The sequence below is a fragment of the Camellia sinensis genome, chromosome 5 (genome assembly GCF_055761805.1).
Source record: "Camellia sinensis isolate YWXY chromosome 5, ASM5576180v1, whole genome shotgun sequence".
Taxonomy (NCBI): domain Eukaryota; kingdom Viridiplantae; phylum Streptophyta; class Magnoliopsida; order Ericales; family Theaceae; genus Camellia; species Camellia sinensis.
The window spans coordinates 139,976,524-139,998,708 of record NC_138965.1 but is presented as its reverse complement, the minus strand read 5'-3'; the positions used below and the strand labels follow the sequence as shown (position 1 = coordinate 139,998,708).

Sequence of the window (22,185 nt, the reverse complement as noted above, 5' to 3'; positions counted from 1 at the left end):
TTGCATGTCTTGACGTAAAGGCATCGAGTGATGATATAAATTTTACTTGTTATATATATATATATTCATGGTAGGACCTTAGGAGTAGAATGCCCCTTATTTACTTTACACACATGGATGTAAATGTACAAAGAGAATTAATTTTTAGCATCCTAGTGGAACCCTAAGTGTAGTAGATGTAAACCCCAAGAGCCACAATGACCAGAAGAGCTGCTCCCACATTCACCACTAATTGTCTCTGTTCTTCGGTCAGGGATAGGCCTCCCTTGCCAACAACTCTCTGCACTGCCTGCTTATATTTCTCTAATTCAAAACCATCACCACCACCACCACCACTGCCGCCACTGGAACTTGCATCTGTGATTTGCTTCACTTTTGCAAAATATGAGTAGTCCTTTGCTTTTTCTTCTTTCTGTGCACCAACAGTTCCTTCAATAGTACTGTCTTTCTCTTTCTTGCCAGCCTTCTTCATAACAACATCTTCAGGCTTATTTTTGAGACTGCTACTGTCTTTTTCCTTTGTTTGCATAATAATAGGCTTTTCCATAACAATCTCCGTCATTTTCGGCCTCCCTTTCGGTTCACTCTCTTTTCTGGCATTAATGCCCTCCTCTTGAACAATACGTTTTGGAGCACTAGTTTTTGACCCAATTGCCCGCTCCTTCTTGTCCTGTTGTTTCTCAACCCCCTCTGCCGTCCCACTTGTACTTGAAGTCGCTTTGGGATCAGGAGTTGCAGCAGCAGCAGCAGCAGCAGCAACACCACCTTTCTGAGGGGTCGGTTCTTTTGATCCCTTCTTCCCATTTTCATATTCTGACTCTGAGTGGGCAATCATCTTGGGACGAGGGGTGTCAATGTAATCCTTTTGAGCTTGACCTGGTAGTGGTACTCTTGCAGAAGTTTCCTGAGGTCTTGGAGATTGAACAGTAGTAGTGGTGGTGGTGGTGATCTTGTCATCTACTTCTGATCTTCTCTTGGGATCACTCGTGAAACGATCTGTCGTATCCTCCTGAATCTTTCCATACCTTGGCTGCTTGTCCATGGTGTCACGTTGAGGGCGCAAAGGCGCTTCCAGGGTGGTGGTTTTGGCGGCTTCTTCGGATTTGGATATGGGTTTGGCTTTGGGATCGACTTGAGATTTCTTGGGCATTGTAATGGTGAGAGTTCCGATTGCAGACTCGAATTTGGCACGAATAGCCCTCATGTTACAATCTTCTGGGATATTGAAGTCCTCCTTGAACCGGCTCCATTTGTTGTGCTCTACGAACCGCTCTCCGGTAACCCTGAGGGTGTTTATACCTTCTGTTGAAATCTTGATTTGGTCCTTCATGAAATCTGCAAATAATTATATTAATCGAGACCATGAAACCTTAAAAGTAGTTATTTAATTATAGTTAATGTAAGAAATGCTAGCTAGGTATTACAAACGGGTGGGTTTTCGTTGTTCCTGCCACGCCTCCCATTTGCATCCCGGGTTTATTTCGTCTTTTTATTTTTTAAAAATAAATTAAAATTAATGTCAATAAAATAAAACAAACCTACAAAAATCCAAAGACTTAAAAGATAAAAATAAATAATAATAATAAAAAAGTGTGGCTTATAGAATATATAGTGGGTGTTTAGTTTTTAAATTAAATAATTTTTTTTTTTGCTAAAAGGTTTGTTTGGCAGAGAAGGTATTGTTTGTGAGAATCTATTACCCTCTGTAGTTATTGTTTTGCACGTAGCCTTTTAAGCCCAAAGGCCTCGTTTGGAAATAGGTTTTTTTAGTAATTTTTTGACTTTTTAACTAAAATGTGATGTAAAAAAAATTAGTATGTTTGTGATGAATTTTTGACTTTTTATAAAAAGAAGTGCAAAAAAATAAAAAAATCTATGACTTTTTGGTATGAGTTGTTAGCTTTTTGATTTTTTTAAGTAACTTTTTAACTTTTTGACTAAAAATGACAGTTGACAAACGAGGTATCAACTTAACTTCTAAAAAAGCCAAAAAAATAAATAAAAAATAAATAATGTCTAAATGGGTAAAGAATGGAAGGGATACGCACCGAGAGGAAGATAAACAAATAAAATGTGAGATTGCTCATATTCTTTCCATTCGAATCTTGGGCTGAAATCTTCATATACGGGTCGGACTCCTCTTCCACCCGATCCCATTCTCTTTCAAATCTATAATAGTTTGTCTAATTCTCTCTCTCTCTCTCTCTCTTAGACCACACTCTGATGATTGAATTCAATCTTTTGACGTGAACTGTATGTTGTGTTGTTGGTCTCCTTTCTCTGTCTGGTTTGGTTTGGTTTGGTTTATATAAATAGTACACATTCATAGTGTTTTCTTTTTAACCACCATTGTTGAAGATTACAAGTTTAGCTTATTCCTGTTTTGTTTCTTTTAACTTAAGCTATTCCAATTTGGTTGCCTTGGGTTTTTTATGTTTATTTGTTTGGGTTTGATTTTGGCCTTTCCTCTCTTCTTTGCGTGGTTGGTTCTTTGTTTGCCCTCTACTCTTTGCCAAATCTATCTAATAGCAATCCCATGATGTTAGACTTGGCATACCCACCACGCCTATTTCCCCACCAAGTTTTCTTTTTTAGAATAGAAAGTCTACGGTAAAAGAATTGTACCCAAAAAAATGTCATGAATTTTATTTATCAAAAAAAAAAAACGTCTTGAATTTCAAATTCATGGTGCATAAATTAAGTTGATGTTGTGGAGCCGCACTTTAAGTGAATCTTTACCATCCATGATAAATTTTAAATTTTTTTTTAGGTCTTTTTTTTTTTTTTTTTGGGAGGGGAGAGGGGATGGTGGTATTGTTATTTTTGGAACTCAGTTGTGTTACATAAATAAAATAATGTTACATTAAAAAAAAAAAATTTTGACATGACTGCATTACAAGTATATCACTTTAAGTCCAAACTAAAGAACCCTCTAAGGTGACTGTTAACTACAAAAATGTCACTGTCATATCATTCTAATGACAAATTCAACATAAATTTTTCATAAGAACAACTTTTTTTACACAGAGAACGTCATTCAGTTTTATATAGAATTTTGCAAAAAAACTATAGGACAATGTCATTTGTATATTAAAATTTAAAGACATCTTAATGAACTCTTTATTTTAAAGTGATAAGCTCAAAATTCAACCAAGTCATTATATATAAATTTTTTGTATAGATTTATATTTGTATATCATCACTCTTGCTTCTCTTTATTTTATTTTTTTGTGCCCCACAGCTATTAGAGTTAGATTACTATATCATATAGAGATGCCACCCCCATTAATTTGAATTTCAGACCTTAGGCATTTAAATGCCCTTTCATAATCACTTGAGCTACAGCTTGAGCCACCACTCATGCTACATATCTAAAAAAATTATTCAAATATATCCATTTATTTTAAACCAAAAACTCATTAAAAATTACTTATTATTTGAAAAATATCACTGTGACATCATGTTAGAAAAATTTCTTGTATAAAATTTCTATTTATAAAGGATAGGGGAGGAGGGGAGTGGCTATTGTAGATGGTGCAAGGGAGGCAGAGTCATGATCTGAGTTTAAGGGAGGCAAAGGAGAGTGTCGATGGTTGTTGGGCGGGGACTAGCAATGCTTTTTGTACTTTGAGTATAAAGGTGGAGAGCAGTTTTCACTGGGAAAAAAAGAAAAAAAAATGCTTTTGGTACTTTGAGTATAAAGAAAAAAAGAAAGAGTTAGCGTAAAAAAAGTAACTTTGGGAGTATTTGGGAAGAAGTTTTTTTGACTTTTTGGGTTAAAATAATACTAAAAGATAAAATAGACTGAAATAATCAAAAAAAAAAAACAAAACAAAATGGGCGAAAATAATCAATCAGACAAAATGTCATATTAAACACAAAAACATTGTATTTTTTCTCTCACAAATATTACATTCAACTACAAAAAAAATCCAACTCTTTTCTAAACACAACTATTTTAGCCTATTAAAATAGCCCAAAACTAAAATAATCTACTGAAATAACCAACTTGTCCAAAGGGGCCTTTATCACTTTTGCTACCTTCATTTATGCCACCGTTAATGGACGGAGGTCATGTAATTTTATTTTATTTTTCAAACTAGCAGAGCTTATTGATTCTAATTGACGGAGGGAGTCATTCTAATTTACTCAAACTAAAACATAAAAAAGCAACAGAGATGAAATCAAATCATAATAATCTGTTTGAATTTACAAATTGGCATCAACACCCAACTGATTGAAATGAACTTTGTTCACAAATACCTGATTTTTCACTTCACACACAAGAAACCACTCTCATGCAATACAATCACTCATCTAGTCCCCCTTGCTCTAAAAACAAAAACCGCATAGAAAGGAGAAGAGACAACAAATGGAAAATTCCCCATTCTTAGAGGATGAAAAAAAGCCTCACCAACTTTACAAGCAATCTGAGTAAAATCAAGGTCAAATAAATATGACAAGAAGAAAAACAAATACCCAAAAAAACACAAAAAAAGAAAAGAGGAGGAAAGAGGAGAGAAAATGTCAACTACTATGCAACCTATGTCATCGGAGAAAACAAGCTGATGATACAGTACATTTGCTTCACTGGGTACCAACTAGTAATGATTACCTTCCCACTGTCCATAGCATCGAAAGCATCATTTACCCTAGGCACCTGAAACATTAAAGACACAATTTAACAAACTTTGATTTGTTTTGTGTTTTTTTTTGGTAAATAAAAGAACATCATTAGATCATAAATAGAGCTAGTACATCAGGGACTAGACCAGACACATACAGACACTTATGAAAGTACAGTCCAACATCAAATAAGCACCGCAATAGAAAATGAAAATTATACAAGTATCTTATGTAGGATTAGAATTCGAAGTCATAGTTGAGTAGGATTAGACACAAACCTCTATAAATACCTACAAAATTCTTCTATTCAATGAAGTTGAGCCTTAGAAATTTTGGAATTGTGCTTTGGAAAATTTCTTCACCAGCCCAATATATCCTAACCTCAAGACTTAAACCCTAACAACCAAAACTCACACCATACAGTAAAAGTACTATTCTTGAGTACCGTTCATGGCCCCGAAACAGCCTCAAAACTCTTCCATAATAAACCCTAAACTCTTCCCTTCTCCTTGGCCTTATATGTAACCCCAAAATTCAGAGTTCGGTTAGTGTCCAAATCCTCAAAATCTCCAATCAAAACTCTTCAGTGTTAAGATCTAATAAACCCTAAACTCTTCCCTTCTCTTTGACCTTATATTTAACCCCAAAATTCAGAGTTCGGTTGGTGTCCAAATCCTCAACATCTCCAAGTTCTCATAAAATCTTGCAAACTTTAAGTTTGAAAAAACTTGCACCGAGATCCCCATTTACCTGGAGGGACTAAACAGAGTGTACTTTTGTTCTACAAAACTTGCACCCTTTCTTGTACCACTTAAACCAATTCATAAGCATGCCAGCATTCCCAAACATAAAATCCACAGAAAGTTGCAGTCCAGACCCTTAAAACCCCAAGTTTTCAGACAATCATTCAAACTACAATTTTGAAAATGAAGCCCGTTCTTCCTTTTCTTTATCTACAAACACTGCACCTTTTCATGTATCACTTAAACCTATTCACAAGCCTGCCATGTTTGAGATACTCAAAGTTGTCCTAGATCAGTTGGCAATTCCAAACCATAATTGACCTAGAGTATAGGAGATTTAAGTAAACAAGAAGTTCAATTTTTGCAACAATTGAGAGTCCAACATTAGGCAGAACCCATGGCAAACCAATAGACATCAAAACAAAGAAACATAAGAGTCAGTATTTAAGTTCTTTATCAAATATCAATCAAAGAACGTCATTCTGCCATAAACTGGTTGAGCAATCAGTTTTATCATTTCAGGTAAAATTAATAAATCAATAATAATGAGGGACTCACATATCAACCTCCTTGCCTCCAGCAAAGAAAACGATGTGTAACAGTAGCAAATATACGTCCAGTTATAAGTTATAGATGTTCAAGTAACTGTAGTATTACATCAACATTTCAAAACACGAGGACAAGTTCGTTTTATCAAAAGAAAAACTATGCAGAGAGTAGGAGGCCTACAGAAAGGAAGTTCAGATAATATAGAACTCACAGACTAGTTTAGTTTCAAAGGCCAGAGATGGATCAACTGTGAAGCTCAATCAACAAGTTCAGACCAACACCCAAGGTCCATGATATAGCCCCAAGAATCACAGCACAGTCTAGCACCAAGGCCCATGGCCCACATATAAATTTGCCTAGAAGGAAAAGGTGCTCCTTTACCACTAAGCAAGGTAGTTAATTACCCTAGTTGCTAACTATTTTCTTAAATAATTTATTCGTTCAAGTAGTTTACTAATCTAATGTTCTCCATAGTAAAAGGTGATTGGTCAATTCCTAGTAAGATGATACTGAATGAAATATTTGTGTTTGGGCGAGAGACCTAATCCCTACACACTAATTCCTAGGTTTCCCCATTCAAGATCAAAGAGTGCAACCCCTCTTGATTCCAGTGAGATTCAAAAGTTTATCTTTAGAGTTTTGTATGGTGATATGTCATTCGCTCCCTCGTGATGTAATTTAAAATCAAAATTTGTTAAAAATGATTTTTCATAACCATTGATAATGGAATGGAGATCTCTATTTCATCCATGAAATGGAGAGGATATGAATCCTGTTGACACCCGACACTTTGGTAATGGTAGTGGACATGCTCTTGACATATTTATTTTGGACAAGCAGATGCAAGCATGTTTGGTAATTTAATTCCTTAAAATAAGTTACTTTAATGACATGGTTGGTTTCAAAATGACCATCTGCTCAGGTTTAACACACTATTTTACATTAAAACACCATTTACCTAAGAAATAAAACTAGACTACCAAAAAATACAAACACTTGGACATGTCACAGTGTCTTTGGACTAGGGAATTAGATGATCCTAAGCCTAGAGACATATGTGCATCCAACATGCATACATGAATCCATGTAACATAGGGTGCACCTATGGGCTATTTCATAGCACTATTAAGTGTTGAAAACTGAAAATTGATTGTTTCGCTTGCAAAGGATCCTGGGTGTACCTAGACTTCCACTTATAAGTTATAGGACATGCAAAGTATTAGTTAATAGTAAAATTCAGATGTACCAAGTTTACCCTGAAATACTATTTTAGCACCTTGAAGTCTTCAGCATTACAAAATCAGCAGGAAAACTTTTGGCGCTAAATTTTATCATAGCATAGGAAAAGTATAAAAAATATGCTATGTGCAGTAAAAAATCCTTTAATTCATACAGTGGGATGTTAAGTATTACAAATTTCATATCTAGTAAAAATCTACCTAAAGCTACATTTAGGTTGGAGAACTATACTAGTCCACATGACATCTTCCTTTCTCGTACTTGATGAAGAATCTTAGAGTTGCAATCACATACTTAAAATAAAGAAAATATATACAAAAAAGAGCTACAGTCAAAATTCTGGCCCACAGCAAGGATATGAATTTTGAAGTAGCAAGCATCACTACTATGTACATGTATCTATTACCTCATTGTTTAATTAACCTCATTACTTTTGACAAGCTATTTACACGAGAGCCTAACTGTTGATCGTTTCTGAAGAATTCAGTTCAGATATATAGACATGAAAAATAATTAGTATGAGAAGGAAACTGGTGAAAAATGGTTACCTTGAGATGATAAGATGTAAAGTTCCAAGCAAAATGTTTCTCTTCCAATCACAATCCTTCATAGTTCTCTCACATGAGACAAAATATCCCCTGAATGAATTTTAATTTCGTCATCTCCCATTCTAAGTGACTTGGAAAAATGAACAAAAGAATTATGGTCTGCCTCAAGTGCTTCCAACCTGCTGATCAGGTTGGAAACTGCATCTCCGAGAGAAACTACATCAGTCAGTCTACAACCCCCTGAGTAACATTGAACACCAGAATCAAATTCACTACTCACTTTGCTAGCAAATTCAGGGTTTTCAAATGAAGGAACAGAAACAGAGACGTGCTTTTGCATTGATAAATCATTCTCTTGTTTTTCACTGTTTTCTTGTGTACACCCTTTACAGTTAAGCTCTTTCAAGTCACTTACCCTATCCCCTTTTGTTCCTGAATATTCACCATTAGCCTTGTCCAAATAAATCCCATCATTTGAAAACAAATGAAGCTTTTTCTCCAATTTTTTCAAACAATGTAAAATGTACAGCCTTTCATCATCAAACTCTAACAATGAATTGCATGCATTATTTGTATGCTTTTCCCCAAAAAGCACACCTGTTCCGTCAACTTTGTTGCAGACAAGAGGTTTATTATTGGTCTGCTCATTGGCACTATTTTTAAAGTAACTTGTATCTGAATGCTCTGCTCTCACTTCTCCTGGCTTCAAATCACAAGTTGAATCCAGTTCATTCTCCAAGATTGATGTATTCCCAACTTTATTCCTATACAATTCAAGCTCAGCTTCTAGATCTTGAATCTCTTTCTCCCTCTCAGCAAGAAAATCATTTGCTTTTTGCAGTGCTTCCTCATCATATTCAGCTTGCTCTTCCATCATTCTAACGCATTGCAAGGCTTCCATATTGAGTGCTGCCTTCTCCTCCTGTAATCTTGTGATCATGGCCATTGCTTGATTTGCAGAAATTGCAGAAGCATTTCTTTCTTCCTCCAACTCCTTATACAAAGCACTCAATAATTTCTTGTCATGCTCAACCTGTCGTTTTAACCTATCAATCTCACTTTCACCTTCTATTTCACTGATAACGCTTCCATCTAAAGACAAACCAGATTCATTTCTCTCAAGTGAGATCCTTCTTTGAAGCATCTGTATTCCAATAGAGCTGGAAGAATCAGTTTTCGGTTCATTACGATTTCCAGACACTCGAGGACTCATATCATTCAGTGGTAACTCAATTCCTCTGGTAACAGATATTTGTGACAGCAAGAGCTTCAAATCTTCACTAAGTCTTCCATCCTTCAGAGACATTTGCTCTGACAGCTTTCCAGACAACTGTCTTCCCTTAACAGCAAACTTATAAGCATCGCAAAGATCCAAATTATTAGGCATCAGTGAATTAGTACCATTTATAACAGGGTTTATTTCTGAAGTTGTCTCACTTTTTGTAACAGGACTACTTTCTGCCTCAATGACCTCTCCACTCTCAGTGACACTTTTTGGCTCCACTTCACGTGTTCCCAAGGTATCTGCTGCAAGAAACCAATAAATACAAAAGAACAGATACAGAGTCAAATACAACTGCCTAAACAATGATGCCAAGTGAAAGGAAAGAAGTGGAGTAAAAGCAATATTCCAAAAACTTCAAACTTACGGCACACTGTTGATTCTTCAACAAGGGTATCTGCGACATTGGAGGATTGAGGGACCTCATCAACAGATGCAAATGCATCAACCTTATGTTCAACTTGCGACCAGTTAAGTTCCTCTAACCCGTGCCCAGTTGCTGCAGTAGATGCTACAGATGCGTTACATTGGGAATCAATAACATTAAGCTGCACCTGTGAGTCTACAGTTGAAAGCTCAGGTGCAGAATCTGGATGTATCAATTTCTCTGAGGTCAAATTATCCTCTAGAGAAATAATCTGAGGCTCAATCTGCACAGGTTGAACAGAAGATTGTTCCTTGAGATCAGAAGCTTCGTGAATTAGAGCAACACCGTCATCATCATCAGAAAATGGGACTTCTGATTCAGTATCAGAAGTAATCTTGACTTTCGTGTATTCTATATGTGACAAAGGATCAAAATCATTTTTCCGAGGCTGCATCTCCACATGTTGAACAGCAGATTCTTCCTTGAGATCAGCAGTTTCCCGAATTAGAGCGCTACTGTCATCATCATCGGAAAATGGGACTTCTGATTCAGTATCAGAGGTAATCTTGACTTTCGTGTATTCTATATTAGACAAAGGATCAAAACCATTTTTTCCCATATGGTACGCTCTAAGTGACCCAGATGGTTCCTCTCTGATCTTTTTAAGGTCATCCCAAAGTTCGGTAGCAACCGATAAAGGCACTTCAAGTTCAGCAACCTCTGACCCAATTGACACAGTCTGAAGCAAGTTTTGGGCATTACTTCTCAAAATCCATGGCTCATTGCAACAAGAACAATTTCTTGTTCTCGGGGAACCAAGCTTGTGATCCTCAAGCCCAAGGTGAGAGTCTGCCCCAAGTTTACCAACCAATAATCTGTATGTTTCAGAGTTGGATTTATTTATTGTGGCAAATGAAAAGAGGCAACTTTCACACATTCTATGAACATCTGCAAGTTTGTTGTGCACACGACAGAGAACAAAAGATGAAATCTCAAATTTATGATCTCCACAGATCAAATCCCAATAAAATCCAAGTTTTTCATTGCCCAAAACATGATCAAGTCTCGAGCATAGCAAGCATGGAACTTGCAATTTGCAATAACGAGCAAATTTTGTGACCAAGTACGAGAAAATTGCATCAATAAACAACATAGAGATCAGTAACCACTCAAGGACAGCAGATGCCAAAGCCATGGTAAATCTGAGAAAAAAATTGTGTGATTTAACAGATGAAATCCCTCTGGCAGCCATTCCCAAGCAGAACTAAATAAACACCAATGCGGTCATCCAACACAAAGTCAACTCCAATCTTCCTACAATGAAATCAATAATTCAGCACTGTCAGCATCAATAGACAGGCAAATAAGTTACTAAAATAAAGACTGAACAAAAAATGAAAGAAACCATAACAATACATTGAAAATAAAAGCCAACTGGGGAAAACCTCAATTCAGAATTTTGATCAAAATATTTTAGCAACTAAAGGATCCCCACATTAGATGCTACTGTAGTAAGATTTGATGCAGACCAAGGTTGTTAAAATCGGGATCCTACGTTGGATCGTTGGAGGTGTTTATAGGATCGGATCGTAGAATCGGATCGAGGATCGTAAGATCCTACCGAAAAAGACAAATTACATAATAATTTAATTTAAATAAATATTTCTTATAAAGTATACACAAAATGAACTTATATTCTATTAAAAAGAAGTGAAGATATTGTGAAAAATATAATACTCCATGTAAAATGTACATATAATATTACGCAATAGAAAAACCGACGGTAAAAGTTCTGTATTTTATCAAAAAAGAAGGTGAAAAAGAAGAAGAATTCTATAACAAAATACTTTACAATGTACAATAATGCATAAAAAGTGGAGAAAAAATATTTAACAATATTGGAAATGAAAATAGATTAAGAACTCAAAAGAGTAGCTTAGTCGAAAGATAAGATTTGTCGTTAGCATCCCTAGTGGAGCGGATTCGAGTCACAAAAATAATTTTTCCAGAAATTGGGATAAAGTTGCAATCATCTTACCCTTGTTAGACTCCGCTAAAGCTAAATTTGTTTTTCCGATTATTTAATTTTCTTAAATTACCGCAATATTTGAATGTTTGTTTCCTAGTTTGTTTTTCTTAGTCTATTTGATTCAATACTACTTAATTTTTAATATTTATTTTGACGACATAAATTGGTATTTAGACAGCAAACATAAAATTTATAACAAAATATGTCATACAATACAAAACAAGGCTTATAAATTGGATCGGATTCAGATCGGGATTCCACGATCTTATAAGATCTCACTACTAGGATCAAAAGATCCTACCTACAAAGAGTTTTTTACATGATCCGGATCGATTGTACTAAAATGGATCGTAAGATCGTAGGATCGTAAGATCCAGATCGGGATTCTGATAACCATGATGCAGACATTAGATTGATTAGCTAAGAACACAAATTACACTGCACACACGTGCATCCAATTTTGAGCTGAAGATGATAAACAACGTTCGTAAGGCAAAAGCAATTGGAACTAGGGGTGTGTGCAGTGCAGTTCGGACGGTTTGAGAGTAAAATTATAAACCAAATGGCGGATTAGCAAATAACCAAATCACGGATTGGGCAGTTTGGGGGCGGTTTGGCAGACTGAAAAATATTCTTAACCAATTATCAAGTATTTGCATAATATAAAACACTAATTTGCATAATATTTTTCATATATAAAACACAAATTAATTTTATATATTATTTTTCATATATATAACTACTAATTTGTAACAAATTCCGCATCTTAAATCCCTCTCACACTCATTTTTACTTTGATATTTCATTAGAGGTTAAAATACATATATTTATTAACTATAGCGGAGCGGAGCGATTTCAAAGACAGATTATAAATTTTAAAGTTTAATTCGCAATTAGCAGATAGAACGGTGCGGATTGGGCTATATTTTGAACAACCTTAATTGGAACTCATGCACAAAGTCAACTCACTTGTCCTACAGGATTATTACTGCATACACTTGCATATACCCTGCATCAGAAGCAAATAGAACCTTACAATTTAAAACACAAACCCATTTCCCATATTTTGATCAAGTCAAATGCTAACAAGTGCCCCATCGCATTGAAAATAGGTAAAAAAAGCTAAAAAAGTACTTTGAAAATAGGTGAAAAGGTGTATTGAATTCAATGAAATGTGTCTCACCTTTTAATCAATGTCCAGAAAAAAACTGTAGTAATTTTTTTGTTGAATAGAAAACATGATAATTAAACCAAATAAAAACAATTTCTCATTTAGAATGAATGTCCAACAAACCTAGCATCAACCTTCCAAAAAACAGATCACACAACAAAATTACAAACAAAGAATCATTTTTTTCCCGTCAGATCAATACCCATAACCCTTAACATAAATAAACAATCCAAGCATAGATTCAATACCTATGAAACCCCTCATACGCCCTTAATCAGAAGTTAAAAACACATCATGTATATCGTATATATGCATGTAGGCGTTTGTATATATCAAAGAAAATCACCACCAATAAAAACCCGACATAATTCTCAATGATAAAAAAATGAAAAATGAAATATTAATCAACCTGATCAGTCGATGAACCCAACAAAACAGTGAAGTTTTGAGAAAATCCAGATCGTCAAATGAAAGAAGTGACTGTTGGATCTTCGAAATTCAGAACAAATAATATTGGGTATTGGGATACAAGAACAAATTCATGTAAGAGGTCACCGAGATTCAGACAAAAATAAAAACAAGAGAGAGACAAAGAAAGTGTTGTTGAATGAATTATAACCGAAACTGGAGTTAAATGTGTGGGGAATTGGAACGCAGAGTATTATGTCAACATCGCTGCAAATAAAAGTTGAATTACACGCCGACAAATCAAATAGTCGGCTGCAGCCATAGGAAAACGACGACTACCGAAAGGCCATCACCCCCAAACCCACCTCACCCCACTTCAAAAGTAAAGGATTTGGTGAGAAAATTCTTCCTCATTCTTTGTTTTGTAAAACAGAAAATAGTTTTATTTTACATTATTTTTGTTGAGAAATTTGGGAATTTTATTTTATTTTATTTTTTTTAAAAAAAGTGTAAAATTATATAAAATATAAATATATTAGCGTATGTCCACACTTGAAGGTACGGCGTAAGTAATATTATGATTAGAATATAATTGTAATCCTAACAGTATTTAAATTTATTTTTTAATTTGATAAAATTACAAATTTATTATAAAATTTTGAAATTCTCACAAAACACCTCATGAAAACTCGCTTTTGCTTATATAATATATAGCTGGATAGATAGATGTGCCTGATATACCTATAATTTCTATGGGCATACATGCAATATTGCTTTTGCTTATATAATTACATGGAAATTATATATATGTCCATAATGTCCTAGTATATTATGAGCATACATACATTGTATGGAAATATGTGTAAAATATATTAAACAAAAATGAGAAAATAAAAAAATAAACAAATAGAGAGAAAAATAAAAAAGGGAGAAAACAAAAAAAAAAGAAAAAAAAAGAAAAGAAAGGAAGGTGAGATCATGGGATCATGGAATGATGGGTGAGAAAAGGAAAAAGTAAGAGGGAGAGAGAGAGAAATGAGAAAGCAGAAAATGTATATGTAGGATATTTTTTAAAAAAATATATCTCAGCTATTGTTTTATAATTTGAACAGATCTGAGCCATCCAAATATATTAATAGGACAAAAAATATGTTGAAAATTCAAAAACCATCATGTTTTATTAAAATATGTTGAAAATTCATATAAGGTCTAAATTTATGAAGTCTATCAAGTATTCAATATATTTAAAAATAATAATTAATTGTTCAAATTCATTTAATTTGTACACTATAAAATTCATTAATTTAATCTCCACTACACACAGTAAAATCTGGCTCATAATTCTAGGATCCAAGACTTTTCCATATAATATGAATAAAAATAAGTGAACAAAAAGGAGAAAGTAAAAAAAAATAAACAAATAGAGAGAAAAATAAAAATGGGAGAAAATAAAAAAATAAAAAGAAAAGAGAGAGAAAGATGGGATCATGGGATCATGAAAAGATGGGTGAGAAAAGGAAAAAGTAAAAGAGAGAAGCGAGAAAATAGAAAATGTACATATAGGTATATCTCAGCCATTGTTTTATAATTTAAATAAATTTAAGCCATCTAAATGTCCTAGTAAGACAAATGTGTGTAGGACAAATTCAAAAACCATCTTGTTTTATTATATAGATGTTGAAGATTCATATAAGTCTAAATTTATGAAGTCTATCAGGTATTCAACATATTTAAAATAATAATTAATTGTTCAAATTCATTTAATTTGTGAACTATAATATTCATTAATTTAATTTCCACTACACAGTAAAATTTGGCTCCTAATTTTGGGATCCAAGACTTTTCCATATAATATGAATAAAACTAAGTGATCAAAAAAGAGAAAATAAAAAAATAAACAAATAGAGACAAAAATAAAAATGAGAGAAAATAAAAATAATAAAATGAAAAGAGAGAGGAAGGTGAGATCATAGAAGAGTGGGTGAAAAAAGAAAAAAGTAAGAGAGAGAAGCGGAAAAATAAAAAATGTACATGTAGGATATTTTTTGAAAAATATATCTCAACCGTTGTTTTATAATTTGAATAAATCTAAGTTCTCCAAATGTTCTAGTAGAACAAATGTGTGTAAGACAAATTCAAAAACCATCCTGCTTTATTATATAGATTTTTTTCATATTTTATTTACTTTTTCATTTTCTCTTTCAAAATTACTTTCTAAATCTCTCAACCAAATACGGCATTAAGGACTCTCTGATCCAAATAGGGGAGGTGTTGTTTGGTCCATTGAATTTACTGCTTTGTTTTGATAATTTATATTGTTTATTTTTGTTCTGTTTTAATGATTTAAATTATTTATATTTTAAAATTCATTGAGCATATTATTTTTTAAAAAAAATCAAGTCAATCAAATAACAACAAATATGTGTTCAGATCAATTTTGTATGAAAAAAAATGAACGGTGAGAAAATAAATGGTTCATACAAAATTAATCCGAACACACAGTGATTATTATTTGATTGACTTGATTTTTTTACAGAGATAACATACTCGACGAATTTTAAAATGTGAACGGTTCCAATTATCGAAACAAGACTCAGAAGTGAGCCCAATGGATTGGATTGGATTGTCCAGTCTGATTTGGGACTGGAGACCGCCCAGGCTTTTTATTTTATGGGTCTTATTCATGGCCGTGATAATTTAAATAATTTATTTTGTAAATTTCATAATGAAATTCATTTGTAAAAAAAATCAGCTTCATTAGATATTATTAGACATATAAATAAATTATAATTTATTTTTTAGAATAGGCAGTAGTTATGAATTTAAACTTAAACCTTCATTTTATAAAATAAAATACTATAATTTTTCATTTATTTATTGATATTCGATGAAATTGATTTTTTGTACAAATAATTTTTACTATGAGAATTACAAGATAAACATTTTGGATTATAGTTGTGAGTTCAGAATGAGGCCATAAAATATAGTATGATAAAGTATATAGCATAGTAGCATAGAGAGGAGCCATTCCCTTCATTTTGTGAGTGTCATCTTAGTCAATAATATGATTCAAACCATTCATCTCATAAATTAAACTGTAAAAATGAATTGGGCAAATAATCAATTTTGTCAGACATAATTTGTAGACAAATTACATTAATGGATAATGATGTGGTACCCTGTAACAACCTAGACTTTTAATTATTCTGTAGAATTTATACTAATATTATTTAATCACAGCTAGGAAAATATATAATTTATTATATATTATTATGTGTAATTTTGTAAAACAATATAATTATTAAAAGTTTAGGGGTCAAAATATAAATAAATAATTAATTTACTGTTAGTATATAATAAAGTGTAATTTAATTAGGAATTAAATTATTTATATAATTATATTAAAAACTTGGGTCAAAATGTAATTATCTTAAATATTTATTAAAGATAAGAACGAATCTATATAATTTATTATTGAATCTATAGGAAAGATACACATAGCCACGTGTTGGGCTTTGGATGCAAATAGGGAGGAGACGTTCACCTGGAAAGAAAATGGGAAAAGGGGAAAAGAAAGAAGGAAAGAAAGAAAGAAATGAAGGAAAAATAATGGAAGCTGAGAAGGTCTTTGATGGTGGAAAGAAAGAGTAAGATATTAAAGTTAAGGTGAGTTATACAATATCTTGAGTCACCATAATGTATTTACGTATGTTTTAACTTACCATATTTATTTTATACAAGTTATGTTTTATAAATTATTATAAACTATATTATTATTTCAGCTACGTGGATTATTTTTTGAACCCTATTTGTTAAAAGGAAACCCATAGATATGTTTGTTTTATATTTTAAGAATATTTGACTATAACCTTATAAATAATTATGTTTTGTAAGTACCACCACGGGAGTCTCATGTCTTGGGGGACTAAATAACCATTGGCTTCTGTTTGACCACTTTGTGGTCCTCTGTTTGTCATGGATTCATTGGCCTTTGTTCTGTGCGGAGCAAAGTGCTGTGTGGAGATAAGTGCTACACTATTATGGGAGCCACCTCTATAGTCCGTAGGAGCCATCTTTTGAGTTCGTACCTCTGTTCTAACTGTTACTCGTGTGACATCTATTCTGTTCTGTTCTGTATCGTGGTCATGGTTATTTATTTATATAATTTATGTATTTCAGTTTCTTTTCAGTTTCTGCCACCAATGATTTATTTACCAAACTGAGTTATGTAAATGTTTTGGCCTAATTAACTATCCATGCTTATTTTGTGTCTCTTATACTCTTGGTATAATATTTTTCACTCTGCCATGTGCTTATAGCTGTTTATCAATTTTCAGGAAACAATGCAATTCAGAAATAGCTTTTGGAAAGTCTTAGACGCGGGGTTGCGGAATAGACACCCACAACACTTTTATGATATTTTTTTCTATGTAAATATCAGCTTTTTTGGTCAATAAATTTTGTAATAAAAATAGAAGTTCCGATGATTATTTTGGTACGCTCACTTAAATATTATTTCCGCTCGCATTTATTTATTTGTTTATGAATTGGCCGGAGGTAACTTCAATTACTGGCCATTACGATGCTTAACCCTTGGGTACAGGGAGCAGGTCATGACAAATGGCATCAGAGCAGCGGTTTATAAAAAATAAAAAATACAAAGTCATCATTGGAGCATAGGACACACACACATTTAGGAAGTAGGATAGCAGGTAATTAGTACCTAAATATTATATTTTGTTAAGTCGATTTAATTATATTATAATTTTATATTATTTTTTATATATATATTAATTTTTTTTGTGTGTGCATAATTTGTAAAGGATATTAGATATCATTTTTATTTGTTATAGCAAAAGAAAGAAAATATATAGAGGGTGTCGGGCTCAAGCACCTACCAAAATTATAATATAATTAAATACATATAATTTTCCGTTCAGTATTAAAAAAAAAAAAAAAATCGTTTCGACATTTTGCAAGTAGGTTCAAATTTTAAAGATACTAATTTTGAAACAATTTCCTATCAATGGAAGATTCAGAGATAAAAAGAATGGAAGTTCATCTCAAATTCTTTTAAATCTTGCATATGATTCGGTCATTTCATTTTTAGTCACTTGTTTAATTGTGATCTTATTTTATTTTATTTTATCATAAAACTAATGAAAAGTTTTTAAAATCACCGATTGTTTCTCATTTTGGCCCAAAGTAATTTTTGACAACTAGGCAGTGAGTTGTCTTTGGTAAAAGTTTTTTTTTTAGGTAATATTTTCTATCAGATTAATCATCTAATATATATTTATCAGAGTGCGCATCGGATAGCTTACACATATGACAAATTTCGAGGACGAAATTTTAAAAGGAGTGAAGATTGTAACAACCCAGATTTTTAATTATTCTGTAGAATTTATACTAATATTATTTAATCACAGTTAAAAAAATATATAATTTATTATATATTATTATGTATAATTTTATAAAACAAAATAATTATTAAAAGTTTAGGGGTCAAAATATAAATAAATAATTAATTTACTGTTGGTATATAATAAAGTGTAATTTAATTAGGAATTAAATTATTTATATAATTATATTAAAAATTTGAGTCAAAATGTAATTATCTTAAATATTTATTAAAGATAAGAACGAATCTATATAATTTATTATCGAATCTGTAGGAAAGATATGCGCAGCTACGTGTTGGGCCGCGGACGTGCTCACCTCCCTATAAATAGGAGGAGGCGTTTACCTGGAAAGAAAAGGGGAAAAGAAAGAAGGAAAGAAAGAAGAAAGAAATGAAGGAAAAATAATGGAAGTTGAGAAGGTTTTTGATGGTGGAAAGAAAGAGTAAGATATTAAAGTTAAGGTGAGTTATATTATACCTTTGAGTCACCATAATGTATTTTACATATGTTTTGACTTACCATATTTATTTTATATAAGTTATGTTTTATAAATTATTATAAACTATATTATTATTTCTGTTACGTGGATTATTTTGAACTCTATTTGTTAAAAGGAAACCTATGAATATATTTGTTTTATATTTTAAGAATATTTGACTATAACCTTATAAACAATTATATTTTGTAAGTACCGCCACGGGAGTCCCATGCCTTGGAGAACTTAAATAACCATTGGCCTCTGTTTGACCACTTTGTGGTCCTCTGTTTGTCATGGATTCATTGACCTTTGTTCTGTGCGGAACAAAGTGTTGTGCAAAGATAAGTGCTACACTATTATGGGAGCCACCTCTATAGTTCGTACGAGCCACCTCTTGAGTTCGTACCTCTGTTCTGTTCTGTTCTGTACCGTTGTTATGGTTATTTATTTACATAATTTATGTATTTCAGTTTTTACCACCAATGATTTATTTTTAAATTGAGTTATGTAAATGTTTTGGCCTAATTAACTATCCATGGTTATTTCGTGTCTCTTATACTCTTGGTATAATATTTCTCACTCTGCCATGTGCTTATAGCTGTTTACCAATTTTTAGGAAACAATACCATTCAGAAATAGCTTTTGGAAAGTCTTAGACGTGGGGTTGCGGAATAGACACACACAGCACTTTTATGATATTTTTTTCTATATAAACATCGGCCTTTTTGGTCAATAATTTTTGTAATAAAAATAGAAATTCCGATGATTATTTTGGTACCCTCACTTAAATATTATTTTCGCTCGCGTTTATTAATTTGTTTATGAATTGGTCGGAGGTAACTTCAATTACTGGCTATCACGATACTTAACCCTTGGGTACGGGGAGCAGGTCCTGACAAATGGTATCAGAGAAGCGGTTTATAAAAAATAAAAAATAAAAAGTCATCATTGGAGCATAGGACACAGGCACATTTAGGAAGTAGGATAGCGGGTAATTAGTACCTAAATATTATATTTTGTTAAGTCGATTTAATTATATTATAATTTTATATGATTTTATATACATTACTAAAAAAAATATTTTTTGCGACCGCTATAAACCGTCGCAAATAATAAAAAAGAGTCGTAAAAGACTTTTTGCGATGGCCCATGCGACGGCAAATGAAGGTCGCAAATGTGGGGGTGGCAAATACTTTTTGCGACGGTAAAGCAACTGTTGCAAATTATTTGCGACCGTCTAAACTACTTATGGCGACTGTTATTTTGTCGTTGCAAAAAACAAAGAAAAACACTAACATGATTTTTGGCGACCATCTTGTTACCATCGCAAAAAAAAAAGAAAAAAAAGAAAAAGAAAAAAGAAGAGCATAAAAGTGTAGCATTAAGCATTCTAGGAATAGCAATGACAAGAATTCAAACAGTATAGCATTGTAGTTTAATTGAACATTCCATTTGAGTCTCAAAATTGGAGCCATACGTGAAAGTTATTACAACTAAAAACTTGGGAAAAGTTCTTTTATGAAAAAAATACAAATCACTCCTATGGGTATAGTGCAATTAGATTGAAAAAAGGTAACATGTCACAATCCAGATTTCAAACAGCAGGAGGCTATATATTTCTTATTGCAAATTTAACAACGAGATATGCAGTGCAAAACCTACCTCAGTTTTAATATAATTCTACAAGCACATGGCACTATCCCTACAAGATTAAAACTAAGTCAATACCAAATCAAGTACAAGACAAACCACACTTAGTCATGTTTGAGAATGTGAAAGCAGTGGTGTTATTTTCTTTAATCTCTAAATGTTAGATCCAGACAAACCACACTTTGTCCCTAAATTTTAGTCTCTAAAACCTTAATTTTTTGTAGTGTCATAAGCATGAAACTAGGAAGCATCAACACTAGAGCTCTCCAGCTGTTATTACATAGTGTCATACTATAACCATTATTCATATATAGCCATTGCATTAAGCTTGGACAGGCTTAGAATCAACATCTTTAAAGAGATTAATCAAGTAGTTCAGATATTTCTGTGGATCAGGGACATCCTTATTTCATTTCTCATACTCTATTGTAATTTTCACCACTTTGGTCTCTCTTTTGGGAATGATTTGAAAGATGAAGTTATAGCTCTTATAGAACTCCAAGCAATCTGTTCCCTCCAATGCTGTCAAATGGACTGTTTTGTTCTCTTCATCTATGGAACAATGTAGTTGGTTTTCAGCTTTATTATCCCATAATCCCCTTTTCTAAGAACAATGTAGTTGCTGCTTCATAGATGTTTTCTTTTAAAGCAACATGCCTCAATTAAGCACTCCGTTGAGGAAGTCTAACTTGAACTAAGCATAGATGCTACTCCATGTCTCCATCAGCATTGACTCATGACTAATTGAATGATTATAAGGATGTCTAAAAATAATTGTCTTACTTCCTAAAAGTCATTTTCTGGTGCCATCAACATCTAATCTGGGACATGATTTAGAAACAGTTCATTGCTATCATAATAAACAATTTTCTCAAAGTTGAACTAACTATAGATGCTACTACATGTCTCCATCAGCAGCAACAAAATCATCATTTAATCACACAAGCTACCCCTTAATTAAAGAGAATTAAAAAGATTCCTCTTCTTTCCTTTGCTGTTGGAAACATGTGTTCGCAGCTTTTTTTAAACAAAAGAATAACACCCCATGATCCTTATGCCCCCATGTTTATAATCCAAATTATCTATAATTGCAAGCTTTCCAACCAATTCCTTATCCTTATGCCCCATTGACCAGTCATGCCACAGTTTCTTATTAAATAGACAGTGTAATAATAGCTGTTCTAACCTGGATGGCATTTGCTGTCCTTAATCAGAAAAGTGGTGACGAGTACCTAATTTGTAACACATTTAAAAAATTCTCTATAGCAACAAGAATGTGACTACTCTCAGGCTTGAATGATGGATCTGCTAATCTTGGTTTAATTCTGAAGAAGAAAACAACACCTTCAAGCTTATTATAGCTATTATATATAAAGCTGGATGCTTATAAAGCAAGGGGTAAACCACGAAAAAGAATTGTATGCATAGAAAAATTAAACTCCAAAAGAAGTTTGGGTGTAACCTATATAAATCCATAGTTAAAAAGGAAATAACTGAATGCTTACAGGGACTAGTTCTTTTCATTTTTTTTCTTTTGGTAGAAGGCCGACGCCCCAATTGTTAGATTTGTAGCTGAAGTCTAACCTGAAAACAAATTCACTAAACAATAAGTTGAGGTGATGGAAACATGCTATAACTTGGACTAAATTCATCTGCATTATGAGACCATAAATCGAAAGTAACCATTTATGAG

At 32.8% G+C, this 22,185-nt stretch overlaps 2 protein-coding genes across 2 annotated transcripts; both read right to left on the bottom strand.

Annotated features, from left to right (window-relative positions):
- Nucleotides 1-31: 31 nt before the first annotated feature.
- On the bottom strand, nt 32-2,363 carry LOC114298975 (uncharacterized). Its single transcript, XM_082869867.1, has 2 exons — nt 2,049-2,363; nt 32-1,335 (listed from the first exon to the last, which is right to left on the bottom strand). The coding sequence occupies exons 1-2, from the start codon at nt 2,155-2,157 to the stop codon at nt 164-166; spliced, it is 1,281 nt and encodes a 426-aa protein (XP_082725993.1). The 5' UTR covers nt 2,158-2,363; the 3' UTR covers nt 32-163.
- Nucleotides 2,364-4,179: 1,816 nt separating this feature from the next.
- Nucleotides 4,180-13,393, bottom strand: LOC114298973 (myosin-binding protein 1). The gene is made up of 4 exons (XM_028243641.2): nt 12,964-13,393; nt 9,355-10,668; nt 7,706-9,232; nt 4,180-4,660 (listed from the first exon to the last, which is right to left on the bottom strand). Exons 2-3 carry the CDS (start codon nt 10,604-10,606, stop codon nt 7,764-7,766), a joined length of 2,721 nt encoding a protein of 906 aa, XP_028099442.2. The 5' UTR covers nt 10,607-10,668; nt 12,964-13,393; the 3' UTR covers nt 4,180-4,660; nt 7,706-7,763.
- Between the last annotated feature and the right edge of the window lie 8,792 nt (nt 13,394-22,185).

Coding starts and splice junctions, on each gene's coding strand:
- LOC114298975 (XM_082869867.1), bottom strand. CDS start 2,157: ATGGGATCGGGTGGAAGAGGAGTCCGACCCGTATATGAAGATTTCAGC. Junction 1,336..2,048: donor ATTTGTTTATCTTCCTCTCG/GTGCGTATCCCT, acceptor AATTATTTGCAG/ATTTCATGAAGGACCAAATC.
- LOC114298973 (XM_028243641.2), bottom strand. CDS start 10,606: ATGGCTGCCAGAGGGATTTCATCTGTTAAATCACACAATTTTTTTCTC. Junction 9,233..9,354: donor TGAAGAATCAACAGTGTGCC/GTAAGTTTGAAG, acceptor GGTTTCTTGCAG/CAGATACCTTGGGAACACGT.